The sequence below is a fragment of the Mixophyes fleayi genome, chromosome 2, assembly GCF_038048845.1.
Source record: "Mixophyes fleayi isolate aMixFle1 chromosome 2, aMixFle1.hap1, whole genome shotgun sequence".
In the NCBI taxonomy this organism is placed as follows: Eukaryota; Metazoa; Chordata; class Amphibia; order Anura; family Limnodynastidae; genus Mixophyes; species Mixophyes fleayi.
In genome coordinates this window covers 66,908,559-66,936,291 of record NC_134403.1, presented here as the reverse complement: position 1 = coordinate 66,936,291, position 27,733 = coordinate 66,908,559, and the positions used below count along the sequence as shown (strand labels likewise).

General features: G+C 39.2%; 1 protein-coding gene across 3 annotated transcripts in view; it reads left to right on the top strand.

The window, feature by feature from the left end:
* RARG (retinoic acid receptor gamma) overlaps positions 1-27,733 on the top strand; it is a 145,187-nt gene that overhangs the window by 110,838 nt on the left and 6,616 nt on the right. For 2 of the 3 annotated variants that reach the window (XM_075199174.1, XM_075199175.1), the window contains 2 exons: positions 22,399-22,547; positions 23,813-23,954. In XM_075199174.1, coding sequence (XP_075055275.1) covers positions 22,399-22,547; positions 23,813-23,954 — 291 coding nt within the window. Of the gene's footprint in view, positions 1-4,271; positions 4,585-22,398; positions 22,548-23,812; positions 23,955-27,733 lie in introns of those variants that run through there. The other variant, XM_075199176.1, reaches the window with a different exon arrangement.

The window sequence follows — 27,733 nt, the reverse complement described above, 5'->3', positions numbered from 1 at the left end:
TGCTTCACACGGCTCTGCTTGAAAAGGGAGAGCTGCATGCGCCTAACAGTAGTGCACGCAGCATTACCCATTTATATTATAGGGATATGAAGAGTTGAAGAACAGCCAAGCACTGTCTAATATTATAGCCACGCCCCAATGCTGGCTGGTCATGCCAAGTAGCGGCGTGGTGTGGAAACCCCCCTCTACAAATCCTGCGCTTGCCCCTGTGTATGTACTATAACTTCTTGGACTACTAGTTATATTGTAATGAACTTGGCTACTCTCTGTTTGTGTAATAATTAACCCATTGATATACCTGGGAAGGAACCTCACATTTAAACATAGCACAGAATACTTGTGATGTAATTACAAAGATTATATCTGCCTTTAGACACAGTTGAACGGTGGTAAGATGCAGTCTAATATTACTGAGAGTGAGAACAAGATGAGAAGGAAAAGTCTTTCGTTAGTAAGTATCAGGCAATATTTGCAGGGTGATTCATATTTTAAACTTTAAGACTAAAGCTGAGCGGATAGTTAATGTGAATCAGGTTTACGATGTGAACCCTACTGTGATTCCATACTGCTTGTTTGTCACTAGGGGGCATGTGTATACTGATTAGCACTGTTGAATCTGAGTGCATTTTATTCATTACTCTTATCATTACAACAAGCTCACACTATGCAAAGTTGACATTTTACTCTATATAGTCTAATATTCGATGTTACTCCTGAGCATTGTATTGTTTCAGTAGCACATCGCACCCCGAAAACATCATATCAGATATCACAAGCAAACCTGAATATTGTTACAAGCTGCTTCTTGTGTTGTATTCTAGCTGGATTTACAGCTCCCATTGTGGACCTACTTGGAGTTGTTGTATAACACTGATAACTAAAAGAGAAGAGACTGGATTGCGATGTTGGGACTGCGGAGTGTAGCTGCCCTGTATAAGATTGTGTAAGCAGGGTATAAGAAGTGATGAGTACTCACCAAGTCAGACTGTGATCAGATATTACTGCTGCACTTATTTCTCCATCTCTATGTGTTCTCACAACATTACCGTTCCCTGAGGAATATCTGATTCACATTTGTAGGAAGGAAACATAAAGTGCACAGAATCTCCTATTCTCAATCAGAAAAGGTGCATTCCACATATTAACTTGTTGTTCTCCCACAACATTAGCTTTTAATCCCTTGCCTGTCTCACCAATATACCTGCTGGGAAGTGATTATTCTTTGTAAGGAAAATAGATTAGTAGCCTTTTCCCTTTCATAGAAAAGCAACTAGGGCTCTCTCCTGCATATTGGCCGGACACACAACTCCTCGCAATAGGCCTTGAATTCTCTGCCACCTCTGTAGTAGGTCCCAAAACTCAGGTCTCATCCCTATACTTGCAATGGGGTGCATGTTGCACCTTCCATTTTCACTTCTACAGGCGAGTACAGTTCAAGCGCGCTTCCATCCATGTAGTAAAAACTCTCCAATGATACAAAAGAGCGGCATGTAATATAGTTCCCTCATGTTCATGATTAATGTAAATGAGGCTAACTGAGCAGAAATGTAGGAAAAGAATGGAAGTGTCTACATGAATAAAAGGGGGTTGTCCTACTTTGGACTTGGATGAATTTCCCAAGAGCTCCTTTTTAGGTTAGGCTGCTAAGCTGCGATACTCAGTACAGAATACTTTTATGGGGTGTTTCCATAAACTGTGGAGTGTGTATGGACCTTGAAATGCATTTTTTGGACAAGTAGGCGCATCTTCGTGGAGTTTGTATGTTCTCCCCGTGTTTGCGTGGGTTTCCTCCGGGTGATCCGGTTTCCACCCACATTCCAAAAACATAGTGGTAGATTAATTAGCTGCTGACCAAATGGACCTGTGTGTGTATAGTAAGAGATTTGGATTGTAAGCGCCAACGGGCAAGGACTGACGTGAATGACTACACATTCTCTGTTCATCATCATCACCACCATTTATTTATATAGCGCCATTGATTCTGCAGCGCTGTACAGAGAACTCACTCACATCAGTCCCTGCCCCATTGGAGCTTACGGTCTAAATTCCCTAACAGAGAGAGAGAGAGACTATGGTCAATTTGATAACAGCCAATTAACCTACTAGTATGTTTTTGGAGTGTGGGAGGAAACCGGAGCACCCAGAGGAAACCCACGCAAACACGGGGAGAACATACAAACTCCACACAGATAAGGCCATGGTCGGGAATTGAAGTCATAACCCCAGTGCTGTGAGGCAGAAGTGCTAACCACTTACAGTGATGCATAATATGATTAGCGCTTTTAAATAATAATAAATGCAATTTATGCTCATAAAGAAACAACCGGGGTCAGCAGACTTTGCAGTCTGTAAATGACTTACTGTGTGCTCGGTTTTTCAGAATTCCTCCACCAAATATTTTTTTGAAGCATACAGTGCACAGAACACCACATACACTTGGCATGTTCTAAATTATAGTAAAATATTGCATGCAAAAAGTGTACTGAGAAATACAAATCAGGAGAGGAGGGAATGTAATACTCCATGTCCAGCTGAATGGAAACTAGCATCTCACATTGTTCCCAGGTAGCTGTAATGGTCAGTACAGAGACAAAAGGATACTTCCAACAAATATTTAAACACCAAAACCTAGCTGCAATTGTGTGTTGTTGTATTTTGTGTGTGTACTTAACCCTTACAAACAATACCTCACCCTTCCCAGTGCATACCTTACTACTGTTCCCTCTTTTCAAGAAAAAGTCCCTCTTTTTAACCAAAATCCCTGTATTTTCCTTTCTTATTTTTACAAATTGTCCCTCGTTTGTCTCCTATATGGACCCATACTGAGTGTGTATTTATTTGTGTATATAAAACGTAAATATCCTCGTGTTAACCTGATTTACAAACAGACCATATGTTTTGCTAGCTTATTATAATATAATATATACAACACTTGGTATATTCAATAACTCGTTTTAGATATGTAGGGGGGTATTCAATTGTTAGCGAGACGGGTGAAAATCCCGCGCTCGAAAAAATATTACCGTTAATACGGTAATTTGCACGTAAATACCGTTAATACGGTAATTTACTCGCTGGATTTCAGCGAGGAGCTGGAATTCAGTGAGTAATTACCGTATTAACGGTAATATTTTTTGAGCGCTGGATTTTCACTCCTGTCGCTAGCAATTGAATACCCCCGTAATATCCACATTATTTGATTAAAATATGAGCAAACTTATCTCACTCTACTCAATTTAGGACTTGTTATATGGATATGTTCATCACCGTTATGGATTATAAATTTGCAAAAGCACGCACAGGAAAATAAAAAAAATGATTGAATTAATGTCACCTGTTAGTAATAAAGGATTTAATGATAAAACAGTTTAAAAAAAAAAAAGTGTTTTTTAAAAATAAATAAAAAAATTCCCATGAAATACATTAGAATGTTGCTAATGTCTGCTGAACATAAAATATCTTCCTGCCCAGTCCACTCCAAAAATCAGTAAGTGTCCTTTGTGTATGAGGATGTAGTGGACATTGCTGCGTTCACGGTTGATACGCCCAAAATCGGCAGATACGTGCTTGATGAATGAGGCCCCTAGTGATTCTACTACAGTTAGATTACTATAAATGCAGATATGTAACATTGCTGAAATGTAAAAATATAAACCTTCTACATAATAATATTAGTAAGACATATTTATATACACAAAAATCCTACATGATTATGCTGCTTTGAACTATTATTAAATACAATTGATAATTATAATTAATGTCATGAACACTGAATCTGATAATTACTTTTTTACATTTGAAATAATCATTTTCAATAAATATAAACTTATAAAATCTAGAGTAAGAATTGCACCTCATTTTTTTGGTGCTGTGTATTATTATTAAAAATTGGGGCGTTTCCAGAGTCAGAATATTTCCAGGGAAAACGTTGTAATCACTGATAGTGTCCTTGGAATTTAGGGAACATTGACAACTCTAGAAGCCAAAGTAGTGCATCACCCAGCAGTGAGATCAACATCTTGTAATGTGGAGTTATAGGGGATGTAGAGATCTTGTACCACCCTTTCTATACATAGTTGTGAGTGTAGGGGGTTGGCATTGAGGATACAGTGGTGAAGCTTTGCATTGTTAAGGAGATTTTGGGACAGGTAGAGAATGATTTTTGTTGTGGAGGAAGCAGAAAGTTGAAAGGCTGTTGTAAAAAGTGGCCCGTCCCATCTCAGCCTCCAGTCACTCCCACAGCCCGAAGGCAGTTTGGCTATTTGCAAAAGGTATGCCACAAAGCAGGCTGTGCTAGAGGAGGAGGAGGGTGAAAGTGAGGGAGAGAGAGCGAGAGAGCAGCACAGCTCAGGTCCAGAGGTGCCAGTTCCTACCAGCAGCCGTGCCAGCCCTTCTCATCTGCTCACCCAGTGCCCCGTGCACCAGTCTCCCACATAGGCACCATGTATGACTGTGTGGAAGCTTTTCCCTTGATGCCTCGGCCGCTGTATGACATGAGTCCTCAAGGTGCCTGCATGCTGCGGAAAGCTGGCTGCTTTGGGGGTCTGGACCCATTTGGATGGATGCAGAGCCACAGCTTACAATGTAGGTAACTTTATAAACTATTCATGTGTTTGCTTGAATTATATTTCTTGACAGACACGTTACATGGCTTGTTTTTATTATGGCAGTGCTTTCTGATTTATTGCTGAAAACAGTGATAAATACTAAAACTTCTACTTTTGATGTGCATTATACAGTGGTCATTGTGATTTGATTTATTTTCATCGTGCAAGAACATTTTTCCGTGGGCAGTTTATTATTATTATTATTACTATTATTTATTATTATTATTATTATTATTATTATTATTAATAATAAAAAGAAGACGTGTGTTTTCACTTTACTATTAACTTTATGTGATTGAAATCTGTAGTGAGAAGCAGATACTTCTGTGTGACTTCAGACACATCACATTCCATGCTGGGGATACACTGAGAGTTGACTGCATTTATTATTTCTGCATATCAGTACCATATGTGTAGTAAAAACAAGCATAACAACATTTAGATTAACCTTGTGCACAACTAAACAATGAGAACTAAACTAAATGGCTGCACTTAAATATCTAATTGCTGCACAAGTTGTCTTATCCCACTTGATAAAGATGAGAGCTTCAGCATTTTATCTGTAACAAGGATTATCTATATCTCCATTGTCAAACCACCTTAATTAACAATCAAACCTTATAAAATGATCCTGTTGGCTGGAAAGGGTTTATTACATTCCAGATGATAGGAAGGCTCTATATTGTGACAGCAATTTACACATGCTTCAAGTGACAGCCTACAGGGCATCAGAGAACAATTTGCCAGACAATGCCATTAAATGCATTACACGCTTCTCTGGTGACCAAGGAGTTAAAGTGTTCTTTATGGCAAAGCATCTTTGGAGTTGAACACAATACTGTGGGCTTTCCCAGGGGATAGAGTGAGTGGGTTAAGAAGTTACAGTGGAACATTGAGTCAAGTACTGTGATTGTGTTAGTGAACCTAGAGTGATGGCGTGTTGTCAATACTGTGGGTGTGAATGTTGCTGTAGGTATGATTGTGTGTATATTGTTTTGACTGTGTCAGATTGTGAGAGTGTTCAGTGTGTGGTTGAGGGAGGAGTACCAGTCGGAATGTAGATTTTCTTTCACGCTTGTTGGGCGGGTGATTTTTTTTTTTAATATGGAAATTTGGCTAAATGCCACTAGACAGACAAACAGGATGACAATCAGAAAAGGGCAAATGCACAATGAGCCACAAACTAAGGGCGAAAGAGTGTGTCAGTTTGTGATGTGCTTGTAACCCAGTCACTATCTGGATGTTCTTTTATAGATTTTTAGATATTTGAGTCATTTTATTGAATCACTCCACTGTCTCCGTGTCCATCAGTTTTGTATTGTTGCTGTTCTGTGTTCTCCAACGTTTCAGTGTGTGCTGTCATAATATGTGCCGCTAGTTGTGTTTTCAGCACATCTCCCACTATAGTTAAGATTGACGATTAAAACGTGAATTATTATACCTTAGGGGGAATGACTGTTTTTTTCCCTTCATTTTGATGTATGTAAGACCCAGTGATTCTCATGTATAGAAATATTGTTGGATCACAAACTTAATCTATTTGGTTTGTATTGTCAATGACAACTTGAACCTGAGTCCCAGATATTATATACCAAACCTTCCTTTACATCGTCACAGTCATGGTTGACTCCAACTGTTCTTTTCCTCAATATGAAGTACTTAGTTTGCGACTTACTGATTTAAACTGATTAAATGTCTCATATCTACTTTCTTTGACCAGTAGTTGAAAATGAATACTTGAAGTTCAGTGTCGGGTACACAAACTCACGTCACGTCCTTGGTATCTTGTTTTCTATAGAATGTTAGTCACTTCCTCACTCTAAAGCCTGACAATAACTGCACATTTCTTAACTATTCGGTTAATGTATATATATTTTGGCATCACTTGCTCCAGTCCTCTTTCCCATGAGCTTGATTTCCCAATAAGTAAAAGTAACATCAGGACAGGTTGAGAAAAGATTGGTATTTGACAAGTTAAGCAGAGATCTACATTAAAATTGCTGTTGATGGGTTAAAGGGCAGTGAAGCGGAAATGGACAAGCTGAGAATATTATGGGTTTGTGGGTTCTACTGGAAGCCTTTAAACCTGCCTTCCATATGATGTACTGACAAAGGCCTTCTTATGTTGGCTCCTTCACAAGTTACCAGGATTCCAGTATTAGGGACAAATGGCTCTTAATGGCCCGACTAGGTTGTAAACATTTTATGACTGTTATAAATGTTCCTACTTTGAAGTTCAGCCTATGGACAAAGAATTTCCTGAATTTTAGAAATTTGGGGTGGAAAACACTGTGTCAATTTTTACTCTCATTCCTGTCCCAGCTTTTTTAGTGCTTTATTTTTATGATGGCAGAGGTGAGAGCTGGGTGAAGGGGCCTGGTTGCCTCACTTTTTTTTTTTCTCTCCCCTTGATCTGTTGATACCAGTCTGAGGCCCTCGTAAAAGTTCCTTTAAACTTCTCAAATACTTCACTCCATCCCCCTTTCCCCTTCACGGCCATAATCCTTTTGTACGTGGGTTATGCTGCTTTGTGCATGAGCAAATGTTTGATAACTTTATTAGCTGTGTTAACAGCTTCTAAATCACACTGCATTCTTATTCAATGTTAACGTATTTCTTGCTTTACCTCCTTTTTTTGTCCCAAAGTATGAAAATGATTTCCTGAACTCTGATAGCTGTAAAATCTTTTATAATCTCCTAAAAATGTTTTCCTTTTTTTAACATAGACTTAAAGAAGCGCGGCACACTGACATTAATATTGCTTCATAGAAATCACAATTGTCAACGGTAAATAATAGCCATTTTGTTGGCCAATTTAACTTATTGATTAGTTTATTCTCAGGGCTTGTTCACATTTCTTTGCAGTCATCATTTTTTTAAAAAGTTTTTGCCAAAAAGTTTGTTTTGAAACAGCTCAGTTAATTGTCGTAGGCAGACAATTTAAAGTGCACCTGTCATGTATACATACTGGAGGCAGCCATCTTGTGAATACAGCCTATCAACTCACTAGGAGCCTTTGGCATCACTGAAACACTTTATGAGTTGTTAGGCTGGATCCTAAGTGATGTTGTTGGTTCCTAGTAAGTCATACCTCCCAACATTTTTCCCAACATAATCAGGACCAAAAATAACGCACAGCCATGAAGAGGCAGAGCGCTCACAAAAAGTGGGCGCTATGCCACGCCCAGTACTACTCCTCTCCTCTAAAAACACCCTTCAGTTGCTGCAGGCACCAGAGACACCCGCTTCTGGAGTGCACAGCTCACTCTCCCGCTTACCATGTTGATTGGGGGCATACCCCCCACCTTCCCGCTAGTGGGGACATATGTCACAACCCACAGGACATTCACCTCCAATCCGGACCGTACCATCTAAATCGGAGGTAAGAGAAAAGTGATAAGCTATATTCTCAAAATGGCTGCTTTCAGTGGGCGTTTTTGGCAGGTCTACTTTTATGGAGCATGTTAGGTATGTCATTTCCATGTTAGTAGCTGACACAGCTTTTTAGAGACACAAACCAAAATGTATGTTTTCAGTATCTCTTGCTTCCTCCACATGTAGATATATATCTGAAATAATATTAAATCTATCAGGCTAAACCCATCTATGCATCAATAACTGCTAGCACAGATTTGAGGAAACACTAATGTGAAACAGCCACCACAATACGTGTAGACCTGTGTTTAGTCACAGATGTACCACAATGTGGCTCGTGTACACCCACTGACCTGGTTGTATCATTTCTGCATTTGCTGTAGTGACGTTGGTAAATTGTATTTGCTTTTAGTATTTAGGGCTAGATTTACTAAACTGCGGGTTTGAAAAAGTGGAGATGTTGCCTATAGCAACCAATCAGATTCTAGCTGTCATTTTGTAGAATGTACCAAATAAATGATTACTAGAATCTGATTGGTTGCTGTAGGCAACATCTCCACTTTTTCAACCCGCAGTTTAGTAAATATACCCCTTAGTCTTCCTTGTCCATGTACAACTCTCAATGTGCTCAGAAAGTACAAAAACAAATCAAAATGAGTTTGATAAATAAATAATTTGCTGGAGTTTTTTTTCACTTTACTTTGCTTTTTGGGGTTCCCTATCACAGACTTTATGCTAATTTATTGTCAAAATATTCCATCTGGGTTTTCGGCTTTCCCCTTATATTTAATATATAATTTATCTGTAACCTCGTCCTCTCCCCGCAGTCTACCCCTCCCTTCCACATCTCACTTCCTCTGGTTTGTGTCTCACGTTGGCATAGCTGTGTCAAAAAAGTTTTGTCACATACACAGTGTGCGTAGGGCAGTGACAAACGTGTTCAGTGAAGAATATTGCAATATTGATGCCTGAAAGGGGAAGGAAGTGAGGCAGACACTGACGCTGTGACATCACAAGGTACATGGAAGAATTATTACATGATGTTAAGGTGAACGTCTGTCATCACTTTATAAAAGCCCTAACCCACTTTCAATGCCCTATTTTCAGATTCCTCTATAATGTAAATAATGTAAATGTATTTGTAATGCTGGTCAGTACTGTTTGGGTCCATTAATGCAGTAACAGGCTTTTGATGGTCACTTATAAAAATGATGAGTTTTGATGCATTTTCCATAACCCAACGCCTATAGTTTACAAATATGTTTTATGTGGCAAGTGCAATCAGCAATTTATACTGACTCATTGATTATTTCTGGAGCTAGATGTACATGTGTCCTATAACAAAATGTATTCAAATTTTCTAATATATAACAACCAGAATTTTCCCTCAGAGGGTGAAGGGCTAAACTTCTCCCTGTGAATTCTGGGTAAGGGTAAGCAAATCAGTCTGGCAGCTGACTTGTAAGGTTACAGCCAGTGATGAATGACATAAATCCAATTTGCAGACAGCAGGCCTGTCTTATTAGCTCTCATCTAGGCAAGATATAGATCAGTGTTGGCTAACCTGTGACACTCCAGATGTTTCTGAAACTACAAGTCCCAGCATACCCTTCCAGCAATAAGCTGTTATATATTGGCAAAGCATGCTGGGACTTGTAGTTTCACAACACCTGGGGGTAAATGTATCAAGCTGAGAGTTTTCTGGCGGGTTTGAAAAGTGGAGATATTGCCTATAGCAACCAATCAGATTCTAGCTATCATTTTGTAGAATGTACTAAATAAATGATAGTTAGAATCTGATTGGTTTCTCAAACCCGCCGGAAAACTCTCAGCTTGATACATTTACCCCCTGGAGTGTCACAGGTTAGCTAACACTGATATAGATCAATGGCTTCTGAGGTGTTACCACATAAAAAAGAAGAATACTATATTTTGATATAACCCTCAAGGTACATAAATCGTATAACATTAGGTAAAATAACCGATGGAGCTTTTGGTTTACTTGTGTAAAAGTTCTGAGCTGTACATCATGACAGTGTGAGGAGCTTCGGTTAACATACAGTATGGGTATAAGAACCAGCATCTGAGCACAGATGGAGCTCTTGATGGCATTGGATAGAGAGCTCAGTATGTTCCAGAGCGCATTCCACAGGTGTGTGTGTGTGTGTGTGTGTGTGTGTGTGTGTGTGCGTGTGTATGTGTGTGTGTGTGTGTGTGTGCGTGTGTGTGTGTATGTGTGTGTGTGTGTGTGTGTGCGTGTGTGTGTGTATGTGTGTGTATGTGTGTGTGTGTGTGTGTGTGTGTGTGTGTGTGTATGTGTGTGTATGTGTGTGTGTGTGTGCAGTCTTTATCACCATCAGTGGCATCAAGTTAAAGAGGAGCCCCCTTCTCCCCTAAAGGGATGATTGTTTGTTTTGTTGTGTTCAGAAACTATTAAGTAGGATTAGACCCAAGACTGTAATGAGATCTACCCAGGAAATGGTAGGGCTGATAACCAGCTTTCCCAACAGACAGGATTCTTATGGAAATGTAGAAATAAAAAGGCTTCAGAAGCCATCCTTGGGCTGCCACTGTTTGTAGGTTTATTGTCATTGTTCATTTTTAATTGCTCAGGAGATTAGACAGTAATTAGGACAGGATTGACTTATCCCGAGAGAACTGATGAGCATTGGCTCTGCCTGCCTGCTCCTGTTACCAGCATCCATGCAGTTTTCTTAGGACATTGTGTCAGAGTAACAGCCATTAAAATCAACATCAAACTCAGGCCACAGTCAAGTGATCTCGAGAAATCGCATCTGTATGTCAAAGCTGGAAAGCAGTTTACATCACTTTCAGTGTGGTGCCGAGTAGCCTGAAGAGCGTTGGTCTAACTGCAGCCAGACAGCACCCCACCCCGACCTCTGGGAGAGGCAACGTCACTCCATGAATTGGTTCCCAGCTAGCCCTGCACAGGCCCTCTCCATTATATGTGTACACCATGGCAGTAGATGTCATCAGGCTGAGTAATGCCCTGTACATGTTATATAATAGATTAAGTCATACTCAAGCATCTGACTGTATATTGGATGTTTGTATGTGTTTAGTCTGTGAACTTACTGACTGTTCATAGTGATGTAGATCTACTGCTGACATTATTAGCTCTGGTGAACCTTAAGCCGTCATGTAACTTGTTCAACAAAGGCCAAATATGCCTTAATAAATACAAGGCATTGTGTACATATTTCTGCATTTCTGGCAGTATTTGTACTTCTGACTGATGTGACACATAAAAATACAGACTCAGCAGAGCAATACAGAGTCCTGCAGGAATAGGGCAAGGCAGTCTTTTGTAATGGATCCCCCATTGTCATGGGAAGAGGATTACTGTGAGCACTAAGGGACTTTTTTTGTGTGATCCCGTTAAAGTTTAATGATGTCAAGTGCATGTAAAAAGGGGGTGGTGACAAGAGAATAATCTAAAGAATTTGCTGAAACTCTCCTTCCTTTATACCTTGGGACGGGACAGAAGGAGAGACTCCATGGGGTACTATTATTTACGTTTCTGAAGAATTACTAACAGAATATCCTGTTATTTTAATACAGTAACTGCTGGTTGCAGCTCTTACTCACTTGTGACTTATCTGCAGCTCCTGCTCTTTTCCCGGCAGTAGTATCCTTATAACTCAGTTGAAATAAATAGAATATTATACCCCTTATATATATAAAGGCACAAGCAGACATGCTAAGTACTTTATACTGGTGAATTTAATCTGAGCACAGTATAATCTTGAATGGACTGTAGTTGTTGTCACGTTTACCAAAGCTAATAGAAATTACTGCAATTCCACAGTTTCAGGAAAATGTCAGGTAATTTACATTGTTACAGATTAGAAAAGGCTAATTTATGCAAGTTTTGAAAATACCATTTTATGTTGATTCAACATTGTTGTATACTGATAGACCAGAATATGGGCCTGATTTGTTAAGGATCTTAACTTGAGAAACTTCTTATTTCAGTCTCCTGGTCAAAACCATGTTACAATGCAAGGGGTGCAAATTAGTATTCTGTTTTGCATATAAGTTAAATACTGACTGTTTTTTCATGTAGCACACAAATATCAACTTTAAATTTCAGTGTACAAATAAGCTATCAAGTATTTGTGTGCTACATGAAAAAACAGCCAGTATTTAATATATGTGCAAAACAGAATACTAATTTGCACCCCTTGCATTGTAACATTGTTTTGTCCAGGAGACTGAAATAAGAAGTTTCTCAAGTTAAGATCCTTAATGAATCAGGCCCTATGTTTGGATCTATATTTGTGCCAATATAGATACCAAGTGACCAAGATAAAGACCCGTTAGTGAGTCAGAAGGAACCCAGCTCACATGCAGAAAGCTATCATATGCCCCTCAGGGCACCCAATCACTCCCTTGGCACAAAGACAGATACATCTCTGAGATCCCGCTACCTTGCTTTTCTGCAGGCTTCTCTGTAGCTGTCTGAGGCACTGTTCACAATAGTGATGTCATCAGCAGTGTTTCCCTAGAGGAAGGAGAGGCTCCGGGGTCTTACATAAGCCAGAGAAGCTCTACCACAACGGCCCTATTAATAAAGCATGTGCTGGATGCCCACGAATATTTTTTTTTGCATGTTTACACAAAGCACCTCATTCATAAGTATGCAGCATACCAGTTCACTAAGAATGAGTGGTATCACTGAGTCACGAGGCACTTAGTGCCTCCTGCCAGAGTGATGTAATCAGTACTGAGGGAATTGCTAGGCTGCATTCTCATGATTATTGGTTCAGCAAACAAAATGACTGCCCCCACTCCTCCTTTTGGGCGGGACCATTTTTACCTTCTCTTACTTTCATTGTACATAATTTGTGTCATGAGAACCTTAATGTACAGCACTGCATAACATGTCAGCTTTTTATAAAGGATAATAGTAATAATATGCATGTCTAGCCCACTTTTACTGTTACATTTTGCTTTTTTTCATTCCATACTGAAACACTTCATCCTGACAGCATATTGAGGGAGAAGACAACATGCAGTTTGCACAGTAGGATTGTGCTTTTCACATTCCAGAAATAATTCAGTATATTACATCCACTTATGGCAACATACATAAGAACCACCAGTGTGCTCGTGACAGAGCAGGTAATATACACTTCACTAATTAAATTAGGGTCTTTATTCATAAATACCAACATTTAAAATTAGTCTCCAGAGACATCTAACCGTGTCACACGCAAAACGTGGCTTGGTGGACTTTGTAGTACCACAATCCTCATAATTTGATATTAACTGATTATATTATAATATTTATGTTTTAAATACTCCTCTTCAGTAAATATTAAAATAAAAAATCCTGAGAATAATGATAGATAGTAGAAATTGCGTGTAACATATATATATATATATTTATTTATTTATTTTTTTTAAAAAAGGGATATTTCTAGAGAAACAATTCCAAGTACTAATCATTAAACCTGGCGCTGTCCGTAAAATTAGGGACAATTGGTAACTAGAGATGCTCGAATTGCGTATCATTTCTTAAAAATATTTGACAAATTGTTCAAAAATTCCGCAATTTTCTCAAATTTTTTATTTATCAAACAAAATGTAGCTAAATTTGAGAAAGTCGAACTGGTTCAACCATGTTCAAGCCTGTCAGAAGCGGTTCCAACATGTTCGAGCTTAAATTGATACATTTTAACTATTTTTAATGGTGGGCCTCGAAAGCGAACTTTGAACACAGTAGCTTTCTCAGTTTGAATTAAAAAAAAAAACGACTTAAAATTTTTATTTATTGTTAAAAATATATATATTTAAAAAAAAACCACTACATTGAATGCAAACAGCAATCTATAAATTGCAAAATACAGATCTGAATCACGGGCATTTGTACCAGGAACATGTTTGTGGTCATCGAACTGGTGAAATTTGATGGACTGGTTGGAGATTTCCTAGTAGCTTTCTTCCTTGGCAATCAGTTACTTGAGTCACTTACATTTTTCAGGCCAGTTTATGTGCTGTAAGAATTATTTATTAGAAAACTTTTTACCCAACCTTAATTTACAGAATGAATGCTGGGTACAGAAAGAGTCTGGATTACCCCTGTGTAAGGCAGCATGCGGCGTGTCAGCTAAGTTAGAGAGCACAATCATAAGAGTTAATTAATTCAACCACTTCTCAGTGACCCGAGCTAACCTCACAAGTGTCACATCATAGCAGAGCCACGCGTGTTTTATTCAAGGTTTCTGCAGATGAATGTAATTAAGTTGTTTATACAATAGAGCCTCACATTGGATATGTTATGTAACAGTTCTCCTCTGTCATTTCAAGTGCTGTATTTTTTCAAGCCCGTACCCCAAAGTCTGTCTTCAGCGTCCGACGTTGTCGTTTTTGGTTATTTCCACTGATGATCATGCTGGTGTAGTGTGTGTATGTGTCACTCCTTCTGCATGTGACTTACATTGGAATTACATGCTTCCAAGTAGCGGCTGATCTTTGCACAATGAAGAGAGCTGAACACAGGGTCATGGATCAGTATAATTAAGTCAGAAAACTGCTTGTGAAGATTGATGTTGGAAGAAAATGGATGGAAATGGTCGCAGCGAACAGAAAAGAACAGTACATGCTGCGTCCATCATCCACTTTCCTCTGTTCTCTTCCTACATACATATTCTGAAGCTAGTCCAATCTACAGTAGGGACTGATGATCCCCATATTCCATAAATTTTAAAGCTCAATTCACATTAGAGCTGATCTTGGATACCAAAAAAACCTCCCGTGTGTGAGAGCCTTGATGACATTACTTGTCTCCAACTAATCATAAATGATTTGCGTGTTTCGCTGTAATATATTTTTGACAAGATGTAAATGTGTAAAGCTCCCTGTTTTCTTTTTCCTGTAACACAGCAGCAGGCTGCACCCACCGTGCAGGGAGCAATCTCATGTTTATGCTGAATAGTTTGTACTATAAACTATACTATACAGTAAGACAATTACCCTATACCTAAAGTATAGATTTGTCAATCTAACCTATATTTAGATTCTGTTATTTTATATAAGCCATGAGATGTGAAGCCTGAGCGGGACAGGACAGACAAGCAGAGCCCATGTTTTATCTCTGATATCACACCCGGCTTCTGGAGATATTGTGCCAGACAACTGACCTAATTCACCAACATGACGGTTAAGTTTCAGAACACTCCCGAGTGCTTTAATACTTCAGACAAGTGACTGGTTTGTTGTTGTTGACATATTTTCAAGCTAAATTGAGCAGATTGTAAGCTCTTTGGAACAGGGTTATATTGCTTTTGTACTATAGAATCATTTGTATCTATCCCCTGTATAGTGTAAGTTGTTACTGAATGCTTTAAGACAGAGTTGTGTGCACAGTAGCAGTATATAACTATCTGGAATCTAGGGCCTGATTCATTAAGGATCTTAACTTAAGAAACTTCTTATTTCAGTCTCCTGGACAAAACCATGTTACAATGCAAGGGGTGAGAATTAGTTTTCTGTTTTGCACATAACTTAAATACTGACTGTTTTTTCATGTAGCACACAAATACTTGATAGCTTACTTGTATACTGAAATTTAGAGTTGATATTTGTGTGCTACATGAAAAAACTTATGTGCAAAACAGAATACTAATTTGCACCCTTTGCATTGTGACATGGTTTTGTCTAGGAGACTTAAATAAGAAGTTTCTTAAGTTAAGATCCTTAATGAATCAGGCCCCTAGTGAGGGAATTTAGAATGGGGCAAGGACTGATTACATATTCTCTGTACTGCGCAGAGTAATGTGATTGGTGCTATATAAATAAACAGTAATAATAAATATAAACTTATAGCTTAAAACTTAGGAAGTGCAAAAACATCAGGGCAAAAACATCAGCTGTGCATGGATAAACTAGCTTTGAACCTGACGTGCATCTCGATTTGCATGAGTGCGGCTAGAATTCTGCCATGGCGTATGAGTTTGTGGAGCAAGACTGCAACATTTGTGGAGGAGCAGATGTTTGCACAGACTGAGGGGAGGACATTCCCTGCAAACTAAGGATATTGGTGCACAGGTATTTAATGCATTATTTAGATGAGATAGAAAGTGGAAAAGGTGCAATTCCAGCTGCGCAGAGGGCGCACAGTTGTTTCCACTGCGCAGAAGAACCTACAGTTTGCACCAGATCAATTAAAGCTGACGGTCTTTGGGTCTCACCCTATACTTTTAATGCGACCAGTTTATGCCTACATGTTGCACTTTAGGCTTTGAGCATTTCTATGCGCACTTTAGCAATGTAATAAAAAGCGCCTTAATTGTGCTCTATAAACGCCCTCTGTAGCGTCAGTCCTAGAGGTGCCGCAGCTGTCCACAGACCCAGTAGAGTGCTGCACAGTTCCTCTCGCTTGTCTGCTGTTATCACTACTTTGTTGGTGCATTTCATATGTCAGTTACTAGATTTACACTCCTCTGCAAAACTCATCTATAACCTAGTGGCATGTACCAGGCAGTATGAGTATGAGAAGTACTTCCTTCCTTTACAAGACATTTCTTTTAATCTTTATGAATATTTTCAGGGTCAGCGGTACCCCAATAACGTTGGAAGGAGTTGACTAATAGGGCAGACTGAGCATGTGCCACAAACGTGTATATGTTTCTGAATCATCTCTATAGTAATGAGTGATTTATTCTCTTTTTACTTATGGAAAGCATGAGTCAAATTTATACTTGCTGTCCCTGCGAGCAGACTTTCTCAACCTGCGGTATGTGGGCCCCCCGGGGTACATGTTTGGAAGCGCTATTACAACACCTGTTTATCATGATTAAAAATATGTTTGCCTTGTCTGCCAAGGCAGAATCATAATTCAGTTTGGGATATTTCATGTAAATATACAGTAAATATATGCACGTGTGTGTAAGCTGCAGAATCCACCGACGTGTCCAGGATCAGCCAGTCATTGTTTACCCGCTGCTAGTTGTGTTCATTTAGATCAGTTGCAGGTATCACTTTTGGAGGGTCTCTTATAACAAGGGATTACCTCCCCCTCCCCACCCACACTGACAGGCAATTACCATGCAAAGCTTCACCATGCCCAGAAAGTAGAGTGATTTTCACCTCTTTAAGATAAGACAATGGCTCATATTCTAAATCAGCCTCCCTCCCCCCCACCACAAACACCTCTGTCCTGCTGCATTTGAATCTCTCAGCAGGCAAAAGGGACCCCAGCCATTCTTCAGTCCTTTCTATACATACAAAGGGATGTGGACAGAGAATTGCTGATTAAGATCTTCATTTCTTGGTTCTATTTACTTGTGGAAAATGGCAGTGGTGAGGTGAGCCATCAAAGAGATAAGCTCCATCCCCCCCCCTCTTACCCCTCTCCTGTTACCATCAAGCTCAGGTGGGCTATTTGCAGCGTGTGATTGAGTTCTTCTCATTAGATCTGGCCTGACCTTATAAACGAAATGACAGAATAGACATCATCATGATCAGATATACATTGTTTCTTGTCTGTACTATTCCCACCATAGACTACATTTAATGACATTTCTTTATATATATTAAAACTGCACCCAAATGTAAGACTTTTTCCGTAATGTGTGTATTATATGCAACTGATTTTCAGAAAAAAGTACTATAAAGTTAAAAAAACAACAAATTATTCCAGAAAGCTAAAACTAAGCCAGGCTCTGTTATATTACTGCCTCGTGGTATTTTACAACATAACCCATTTGGGCCTCATATCCACAGCGATTTGTATCACATCTGTGGTATGTTTATTCTATGCTGCATTCAGTCACTTGCTGCTTACACTAGATCTGAAATACCCATTGTCCATCCCTGAGGGGTACAAAGAGAATTTATTTTGGAACACTGGATTGACCAACGGCAAAAAAATACACCAAGTAACTGCCACGGCCCACTTGGTATACAAAATGGACACTGGGGGGTGTATTTACTAAACTGAGGGATTGAAAAAGTGGAGATGTTGCCTATAGCAACCAATCAGATAACCTGTTCCACAATGACCTGCTCGTGTATTTCTACCTGTTGTCCAATTTCCTGTAAAATTAACCTGTAAAATAGTGGCCAAGTGGGACAGACCTTTATATACCAGTTGAAAAGGTTCATGCATGTTATACGCAACATTTCCATTACATATTCATTCAGCAAATGTTTTCTGTCAAACGTCTCAGTGATTGGATGTAGCTGTAGCCGCCACAGTCACAGATTTGGTACTAACCTGCTGCCTTGACTCCATAACCTGTCCGTCAGCAGAGCCAATCATGGTGTCATTTCATACAGACCTTGCAGGATACCACGTTATCTCACGCAGAGAAGGAGTTAATAGCAGAATGTACCTGAGGGACCGGTTATGTCAGTTCTCAATTTGGCAGGATCATGAGAGGGGTGTTTGCATTAGTGGGGGAAGAACTCTCCCCCCAGGTGTTGAAAAGCTTTTCAGCTTAGCCTTTGCTAGAGCATTTCAGCTATTGTGACAGAGAGGAGCAATAGTAACATTCCTAAAATACACACCCAACATACACAAGTAAGCACACAGTCATACAGGAAAATACATGCACACACCTCTTGCAACATGACTTTATGCACAGACATGGAAAACATACATGGAGGCATGTCTTAATACGTAGCCAGAGAGCCTATTTTACTTACCACTCTATGGAATACATCACGTTATGTAAAATATCCAACCACTGTTGGTGCTCCTCTAATAGTTCACTAGATAATGTTATGTTCTTACAAACACTTTTTTACTGTTTTGAATGGTTAATGGATTTCTTTTTGGTCTCTCCGGATATTGGTTTCTGTACATATATATATATATATATATATATATATATATATATATATATATATCTACATAAAATAAAATAAACTTGTGTAGGATATATTTTCCTTTTTAACCTCACAAGAGAATGGACTCAGACATTTATTTAAGACCTTATAAATTCCCCTCATTTATAAGTTCCTTGTATATGTGCGAGTTTAAGGTAGGGCTGAGAAAATGTAATAAGCGAGGGATTCATGGCCACTAAAGTGTTGCTCTTGGCTCACTTTTGTATATATTATATAGATCTCTATGGCTGCAGCTGGTGTCTGGCTCCTGATAATGTTTGTTTGGCTGATAATTCTGTATAGTAAGTACAGTGGTTGAGAGCGAGTGGCAGTAAAGCAACAGAAAGTGTATGTAAATAGTCTAATGCATTTATTTAGTTTGTATATTTTAAACACAAAATAAACTAAATACATTCAAAGTAAATAAATACATTACATCTATGTAGGTAGTTATATACACTTTCTGTTGCTTCATTTTTTGTAATATACAAACAAGCACGACAATGTAAACTAACAACACTGGATCATTTACAGACGTACAGCGTCAATAAGAATCACAGGGTAAGGGGGCATACTAAAGTTCAGTCTTGAGGGTCTCTGCTAATTATTAAGTAACAATTACAGATGATATTTAAATACAAAGTAATTCTAGTGAATTTTGTTAGTATGTTTTAGCCCTAACTGTGAAATAAAGACAGCTATAGGTGAACGTGCTATAAAGGAAAGCACGGAAAAAGTAAGGAAAGTAAGGCAAAAAAATGAGCAAGTTTTCTCCTCGACAAAACCATGTTGCAATGTAAGGGCTGCATCTTTACTATTTTGCACATAAGTTAAATACTGTCTGTTTTTTTCACATAGCACACAAATACTTGATAGCTTGTTTGTACACTGAAATTTAAAGTTGATCTAGGACATGCCCTACCCCAAATATAAATCTGACATCACATTTTAAATTTAGCTCCATCTCCAATGCAACATGGTTTTGCCAAGGTGCAAAGTTACTCATTTTTTTTTGCTTTCCTTTCCTTAATGAATCAGGCCCCATATCTATAGAACTTTACAATCCGCCAAAATTACAGACATGCTCTCCTTTTGTAGTGTACCGACTTGTCCGCTTAGCGCATTTCTAATATATATACTATATTCTATTTAGCACATATGTATATGAACACACATTTTGTTGATCAGTGGTGTAGAATTAATAAAACCTAATTGGTTTGACATAGGGCACTGCATACCAGTTGAGAATCCTGGATACTGCAATTTATCTGTAGGTAACAATTGACCTACGGTAGAACGACTGGTAACAGCATTAATTGATCTACGGTAGAAAGACAGGTAACAGCATTGTGGCTGGGTTGGAGAGGTGACATTTCCTATAGTTGGTGATGGAGGGGAGAGGAATTGCATTATGAAACCTGCAAAATATAACGTGTTCAGAAACGCCCAATCATAAAGTTCAGTCTTGCCAATAGCTGTTTCCACTTAACCTGTCCACGTAGCAGTATGTGCGATGAGTTTCAGAGAAGTGTATAGTCTTTCATGGGTTCCTCACCGTGCTTTTGTTAACTTTTCAACATTCTAAGCCTTCCACATCTCACCCAATCTATTTATACATTCTTCCAGGAGGACAGTTTGTGTGCTCTGTCCTCCCACTCTTCAGATAATTCATTCATCCTCTGTAATGAATATCTTGCCTTAGTCCCAAACCACTCAGTCTCTGTCACCCAGTTGTGTGTGAATGAAAGCATCAAGAATAGGACGCTATGTCTTGATGAATGGTGCTTACATCCTATATGACTGCTTAGTGAGGATTAGACGCTAATTGTCACATATGTAGGATATCAAAGGAAACATTGTAACTATAACCATTTTTAAATAAGAAGTCCACATGACTGTATCAGTCTAAATGTAAATGTATCAAATAAGATGCGTAATCTGCTATCTGACAGCCAACAGACCTCTAATCTTAACCAAGCTCCCGTTTACGTTTTTGTTTCTCCTTACTTGCTTTTTAACTATCTGTGTTCTGTTGTGATGCAACATATATTTTTGGAAGGTTACTGCCTCCTGATAGGAAGAAATTGCAATGAAAAGTCTTGATAGTATTTATTTACATTTATATGCACATTTTAGCAGGAGCATTGAAAATGACGCAGACACAATTTTCTGCACATGAAAACAGAGTGGATCCTTAGAAACCCATTTATGTGACTTGTTGCATTTTATCAGCGTTACAAGGTGTCTTCAGCACTGTAGTTTGGCCACTTTTAAGACCCCTCCGGAACAGCAGAAAACATTAGTCTGAACCAGCCATTCATATAAAGCTGGGTTTGAGACTCTCTAGTTGTTCTAGACTAGTAATCACTGACATTTCCACACATTATAAACCAATTAGAAAGGATTTTTTTTATAAATACAATCATTACATTGTTTGTAAGTAAACTTTGCATATAAATAGAAATAAGGTAACAAACACAAAATAAAAATTAGAAGCAAATAAAATGTATATACGTTCTAGTCGTGGCTTGTGGCCATTGTAGCTATACAGGTAGGTTTCTGGCGTTGTATTCCTGCTTCCTCCGGGGGCACAAACTCGCCCTCTCTGCTGTAACCTGGCAATGCTGGAATGTGCTTCTCAGGGCATTGTAACAGGAAATTCTGTGTGTTGAAAGCTAGGATAAAAAGCATCTGCAAAGCTGCCCCGAGGGATGTTCTCAGCCTGAGGGGGCTGCGGAGCCTGGGTTACATTAGGGTTAAGGCTGCCTTCTCCCCCCCCCCCCCCCCCTCTTCTGGTTATTTTAGGCTGTGGCAAATTAGTAGCACATGTCTTTGTGATATTCACATTGCAGCTTCCTTTAGTCAAAGACCTCCCCTAATAACAGAAAGAAATAATGAAATCCCTCTGCATTAAAAGGTCTCAGATTAGGATATTAACAGCCATCTCCTCCAACTCACCACTACTATCTTCTTTTAAGTACCGCTTCAAAGCTCTCTATTGACCGGTACTTATCGTCTGCAGACAGTGGAGGCAGCCATTTTGTGGGATGAACCATTATTCATGAGAATGCATGAGGCACGATTAACACTATCAAGCTTGACAAAAGTTAATAGACCAATAAACTTTGTACTAATATTTTGTCAGTTTCAATTACTATATCCATTTTCTCACCAATTCTAGCTTTCATAACCACCAAGGGTCAAGTGGTCCAACATGGCTGCCTATACGCTCTTGTGAAAAGAAACGCATAATAATACCTTAAGTAAATAAGTGTTAAGTTTGTTGATGACTGTATATAAACATGATGTGTGATTACTGACCTTTTGGCCTTAACATCTCCTTGAATTAGTATTTCTTTAAAAAACCTGTGTGAAGGAGGAAAGAAGAAAAGGTTGAAGGACATTTCATAGACATTGATAAAAATAACTCCATGCAGCGTAGTACCAAACATTACTACTAATAGCACACAAGTGAAATAAAGTGAATTGTAGCTGGTCTGAGCTTGATGTGCTTCAGATTATTCCTAACCATTTTATTTCTCTCCCTATTTGTGTGCAGCCGTTGAAACACAAAGTACCAGCTCAGAGGAGATGGTCCCCAGCTCTCCCTCGCCCCCACCACCTCCTCGTGTTTACAAGCCCTGCTTCGTGTGCAATGATAAGTCCTCTGGATATCACTATGGGGTCAGCTCTTGTGAGGGGTGCAAGGTAAGACACCATAGCCAATCTAAAGACATCAGAGATATCTGAAGGGGAATTGTATAATCCCATTGATTTATGGGCCATCTTTATCATGCAATAACACATAATACTTTTGTCAATGGGCTCCAAAGATTTTTCAATCATGAGTATTAGCAGGTCCACTTCAAGGGCAAGATTTACTAAGCTGCGGGTTTGAAAAAGGTGGGGATATTGCCTATAGCAACCAATCAGATTCTAGCTGTCATTTTGTAGAAAGTACTAAATAAATGAAAGCTAGAATCTGATTGGTTGCTATAGGCAACATCCCCATTTTTTCAAACCCGCATCTTAGTAAATCTATCCCCAAGTGTATAGTGTTATTGTTTCGATGGCTTGTACATAGCTGTGCATACAGAGACAGATAAACATTAGTTATTATAGCATAACTTTAGTTTACACACAATGGAGGTAGCCATTTTGTCGACTACACTAATATTCATGAGACCACAGCTTAGTCATTCTCTAGGAACCAGTGTCATCAATCAAAGTGCTCAAAAATGGCCATTTTATGTGGGTAGCATGTTAAGTTCTCTTGCTTTTATTCCTGATACAATTATCTGTCTAACAATCTTTCATCCTCTTTTCCTCTGTCATTGTCTCAGTATCTCCATCTGCTACAGTTTTGCTCTCCTCTCACTCATTTGTCCCCCTCTCCCCATGCCACGATGCATTCATCATCTGTGTCTATTTAGGATAATCAATGATTTCAGCTCAGTATTTGCTCCACTCCCTGCTCCCTCACTAACAAGTCTCACAGAGGGTGGTACATATCTAAACAGCTCCAGTGGAAGAGGGACTGTTTCATATTTCTAAAAGAAACATTCCATTATTTTTCTAGAACATTTTTTCTTTTGATCAATGGCGAGCAGTCTCTTGCTTTGTTATGATAGCCATAGCTCTTATTTGTCTCCTCCTCTAAGTTCTTGTTCATAATTTTTTTCTGTATGTGTCAAATCTGAGCAATCTCCCATTCCATTGGTCACTACCTCTGACTGTGCTTCACTCACTTGTTCTCATATAAGTTACTCCCATTCCATTGGTCACTACCTCTGACTGTGCTTCACTCACTTGTTCTCATATAAGTTACTCCCATTCCATTGGTCACTACCTCTCTGACTGTGCTTCACTCACTTGTTCTCATATAAGTTACTCCCAATTTGTTCTCCCCTCCGCTCCTCTTGTTTTACGCTCACTCCATCCGTTCACCTCACACCCTTCCCTATTTCCAACAGGGTTTCTTCCGTCGCAGCATCCAGAAGAACATGGTGTACACTTGTCACCGCGATAAAAACTGCCAGATCAATAAGGTGACGCGAAATCGCTGCCAGTTTTGCCGACTACAGAAATGTTTTCAGGTCGGCATGTCTAAAGAAGGTGAGTTATTGTAAAGTGTTCAATAGTATACTGCTCAGGGGATAAAACAAAACCAGATAATTCCGTTAGAAGAGGGGTCAGCACTTTCACACCAGGGTCTGAGATGGTTAAGGCTGTGGACTTTGCATTCCTTGTAATCTCAGCACCTCGCTTTGTCCCAGGGGTACTCATATAAATAGATTCTTTACACAAAGAGGCTCCTCCATGCTCAATTCCATAAGCATAAACATATACTCAAGTAACATTCAAGCCCCACTCCTATCATCAAAGCGAGAAACTCTTTATTCCTTAATTCCCTGGGGAGAAGTGTTAAAGAAAATGGCAGATTTTGAAACTCTTCAGAAAGTCTTATTTATTGACAGATATTGTAAGAAAAAGTACAATATACATTATATATTATAACACAATATCTTACATTAATGCACATTTTTTGTATTCTTATTTTATTTTTTTTGCACTTTATTTTCTGTAGTTGTATAATCTGTATAAGATGTGCTTCATTGATTTGTATTGATACATAATTATGTAATTAATATATCCCTGTTGACTAGGTGCAAGACATCTTTTAAAGCCAAAATATGGCCTTAAAAATAAAATAAAATTGAGCTTTTCATGTCCGCTATGGCTACAATAAGCCACAGTTTTGGGATTTGCATCTACGTCCTTACTGTTTGGCCAAAAGTTGTGAGTTGATTTCTTTTATACCAAAATCCTCTATAAAATACAGATAGTGGACAAAACAATGGAAACACCAATATTAAGTCACTTAATAGGGACCATGGTACTGTGGAAAAGGGCCTTGTCATTCCGCAAGACAACCCTGCAACATGGGGTAAAGATGGTCGCTTAGCCTTCGACCAGATCAGCTTCCTACAGGGCTTGGTAGCCCATTGCTGCTGCCTGTTACGTCACTGAACTTGCAGATGTGCATTCTAGGTGTAATAGTAGGTTTATGTGCTGCAACCGACTATCTCCTTCTCTCTCTCCCTCTCTCTCTTTCTCTCTCCCCCCCCCCCCTCTCTCTCTCCCTCTCTCTTTCAAAGCTACTGAGGTCTCATCTTGCAGCCATGCTAGACACAACTACAGGGCTGTTCAGTATTTGTATAGCTGACCATGCTGGAATGCTATTTACTTAATTAAAGCATGAACCCCACCTGCGTGGAAGCCCTTGCTTTCAATATGCTTGGTATCCCTCATTTACCCAGGTTTTCCATATCTGTCTTCTCCCTGTATGTCCTTAATCAGGGCTATTAACTAGATATTTTACAGACCTAATCCTGCTAAAGTAAAAATATGCCAGTTCTGAAAGCATCATCATCATCATCACCATTTATTTATATAGCGCCACTAATTCCGCAGCGCTGTACAGAGAACTCACTCACATCACTCCCTACCCCATTGGAGCTTACAGTCTAAATTCCCTAACATACACACACAGAGAGACTAGGGTCAATTTTGATAGCAGCCAATTAACCTACTAGTATGTGTTTGGAGTGTGGGAGGAAACCACAGCACCCGGAGGAAACCCACGCAAACACGGGGAGAACATACAAACTCCACACAGATAAAGCCATGGTCAGGAATTGAACTCATGACCCCAGTGCTGTGAGGCAGAGGTGCTAACCACTAGGCCACCGTGCTGCAGTCAATGGAGGGATCATTCATATTGTCACTCGCCTTCGTACACGCCAGTTTTAAAGCCTGTTGTTTCTAGTAATAGTGTACTATGAATTGTATTCACTGGATGACACACAGTGACCAGTGAGATTTATCCCATAGCTTGCGAGCAGTCTTATCTCTCTGTCTGTACTACCCAGTATGTTTTTACTGTGTTTGTTCTGAATTGTAAAGCGATATGGAATTAGCTGTCGCTATATAAATAAATGTGAATAGTGATGATGATGCTGTTCGGGGTATATGATGACATGGGTGCATTTATAGTAATGATTAGGTTGTAGAGTAGTAATTATAATGGTGTTGAATGAGGAAGGACACATGAGAAACTGAGTAATCCACTATCTGATCACTATCATTTGCAGCAGAAGTATGTAGTGTAACCACAAGTGACTTCATATAAACAAATGCAGCGAGCGAGCACATAACGGACAGACCGCACAGAAGAAACAGGAGTGATTTTCTGCAAATCTAGTAGATTTAATTAGTGCTATAAAACAGATCATGTTCTTGCACCCCAAAATGTACAATAACCTTGTAGTGTATAGATTTTCTGTAAATAGTGATCTGTAAGAATCTATATAGTATAGTGATCTGTATAAAGAAATGGTTGGACTATAGTGATCTTATAGAGGGCCCAATGCAATGTAGTTATCTGTAGAGGGATCTAAAGACTACATTGATTTTATAGTGGAATCTATAGATTTTAGCCATCTGCCTATAGGGATCTGTTTGCAAATCTAAAGATTTGACACAAAATGTGTACTTATTCCATGGTTTTATCTTTTTTATTGGCAATATATTGTTATTGAACATTCACTTTAAGAAATCTCTCATAATCATAGACCTCACTACAAATCTATGGCTTTGTTCTCTGCAAATCTGTCATCAAAATGTCTAACTTTATATTATACTGCATAACGCTCCTAACGGCCTTATTATATTAACAGTTAGTCCCTCTCGTAGTACGTTCCTCACCTGCTCTGTCAGGTAGGAAGTGAGTTCCTCTGTCTGTATTTTCACATAACTAAGTTCTGAAGTCACCTGGGGAACATCACTCATTGGAGACTATGTAATAGCAGACAGTCTATATTTGTATCATGATCTTACACTATGCATGTTCTCTTAATGTTGAAGTGATCTCTAATGCTTATGCACCCACTCTTTATCTATACTTACCCCTTCTCTATCTGTTTTCCTGTTTCAGTCTTTACCCCTTAATGTCTCTTCTCTCTTTTTCTCACGTTATCTCAAGTTAATTCCTTTTTTTGCATGTATTGTTAGAAATTTGAGTTTGCTTTTTCCGTGCTCTCCCCTTCCCTTCTCTCTCTCTCACACTCTTTCCCTCTTGCTCTCTCTTTCTCTCTCCCTCTTCCCCTCTCTCTTTTTCTCTCTCACACACTCTCTCCATCTCTCTCTCCCCCTCTCCCTCTCTTTCTCTCTCCCCCTTTTTCTCTCTCCCTCTTTCTCTCACACTCTCTCTCTTTCCCTCCCTCTCTCCCTCCCTCTTTCCCTGTTTGCCTCTTTCTCTCTCTCTCTCTCTCTCTCTCTCTCTCTCTCTCTCTCTCTCTCTCTCTCTCTCTCTCTCTCTCTCTCTCTCTCTCTCTCTCTCTCTCTCTCTCTCTCTCTCTCTCTCTCTCTCTCTCTCTCTCCCTCCCTCCCTCTCTCTTTCTCCCTTGTCTCGTTCTCCCTCTCTGCTCAGTCTGTGTGCCCTTCTCATGCTATAAGTGGGTTTCCGGCGCCTGGCTTCCTGTTGTTAGGGTCCCGCACACTTTATCCCGAGGTGAAAAGGAAGTTCACAAGGAAATGTGTGAGGAAAGTCAGGACACAAGGGAGTAGGGTGAGAGAGAGTAGCACTGCGACATGTACAGGAGGGAGACATGCTAGGTAAACTTTATTTAAAAGCAGAATTGTGTGAACTTGCATGATTGAAAGGATAATGTCACCGTAAGTTTGTTTTGTGATAAATTTTATTCATCCCAAATCTTGGCGTTTTAAAATGATTTGACTTTTTAGCACATGTATGGTCCTGTCTCTTTATAACACAAACCTTAATTACTGCTCGGTATATTTTCCCAATAAGTGATATATTGCCTTCTTTGTAA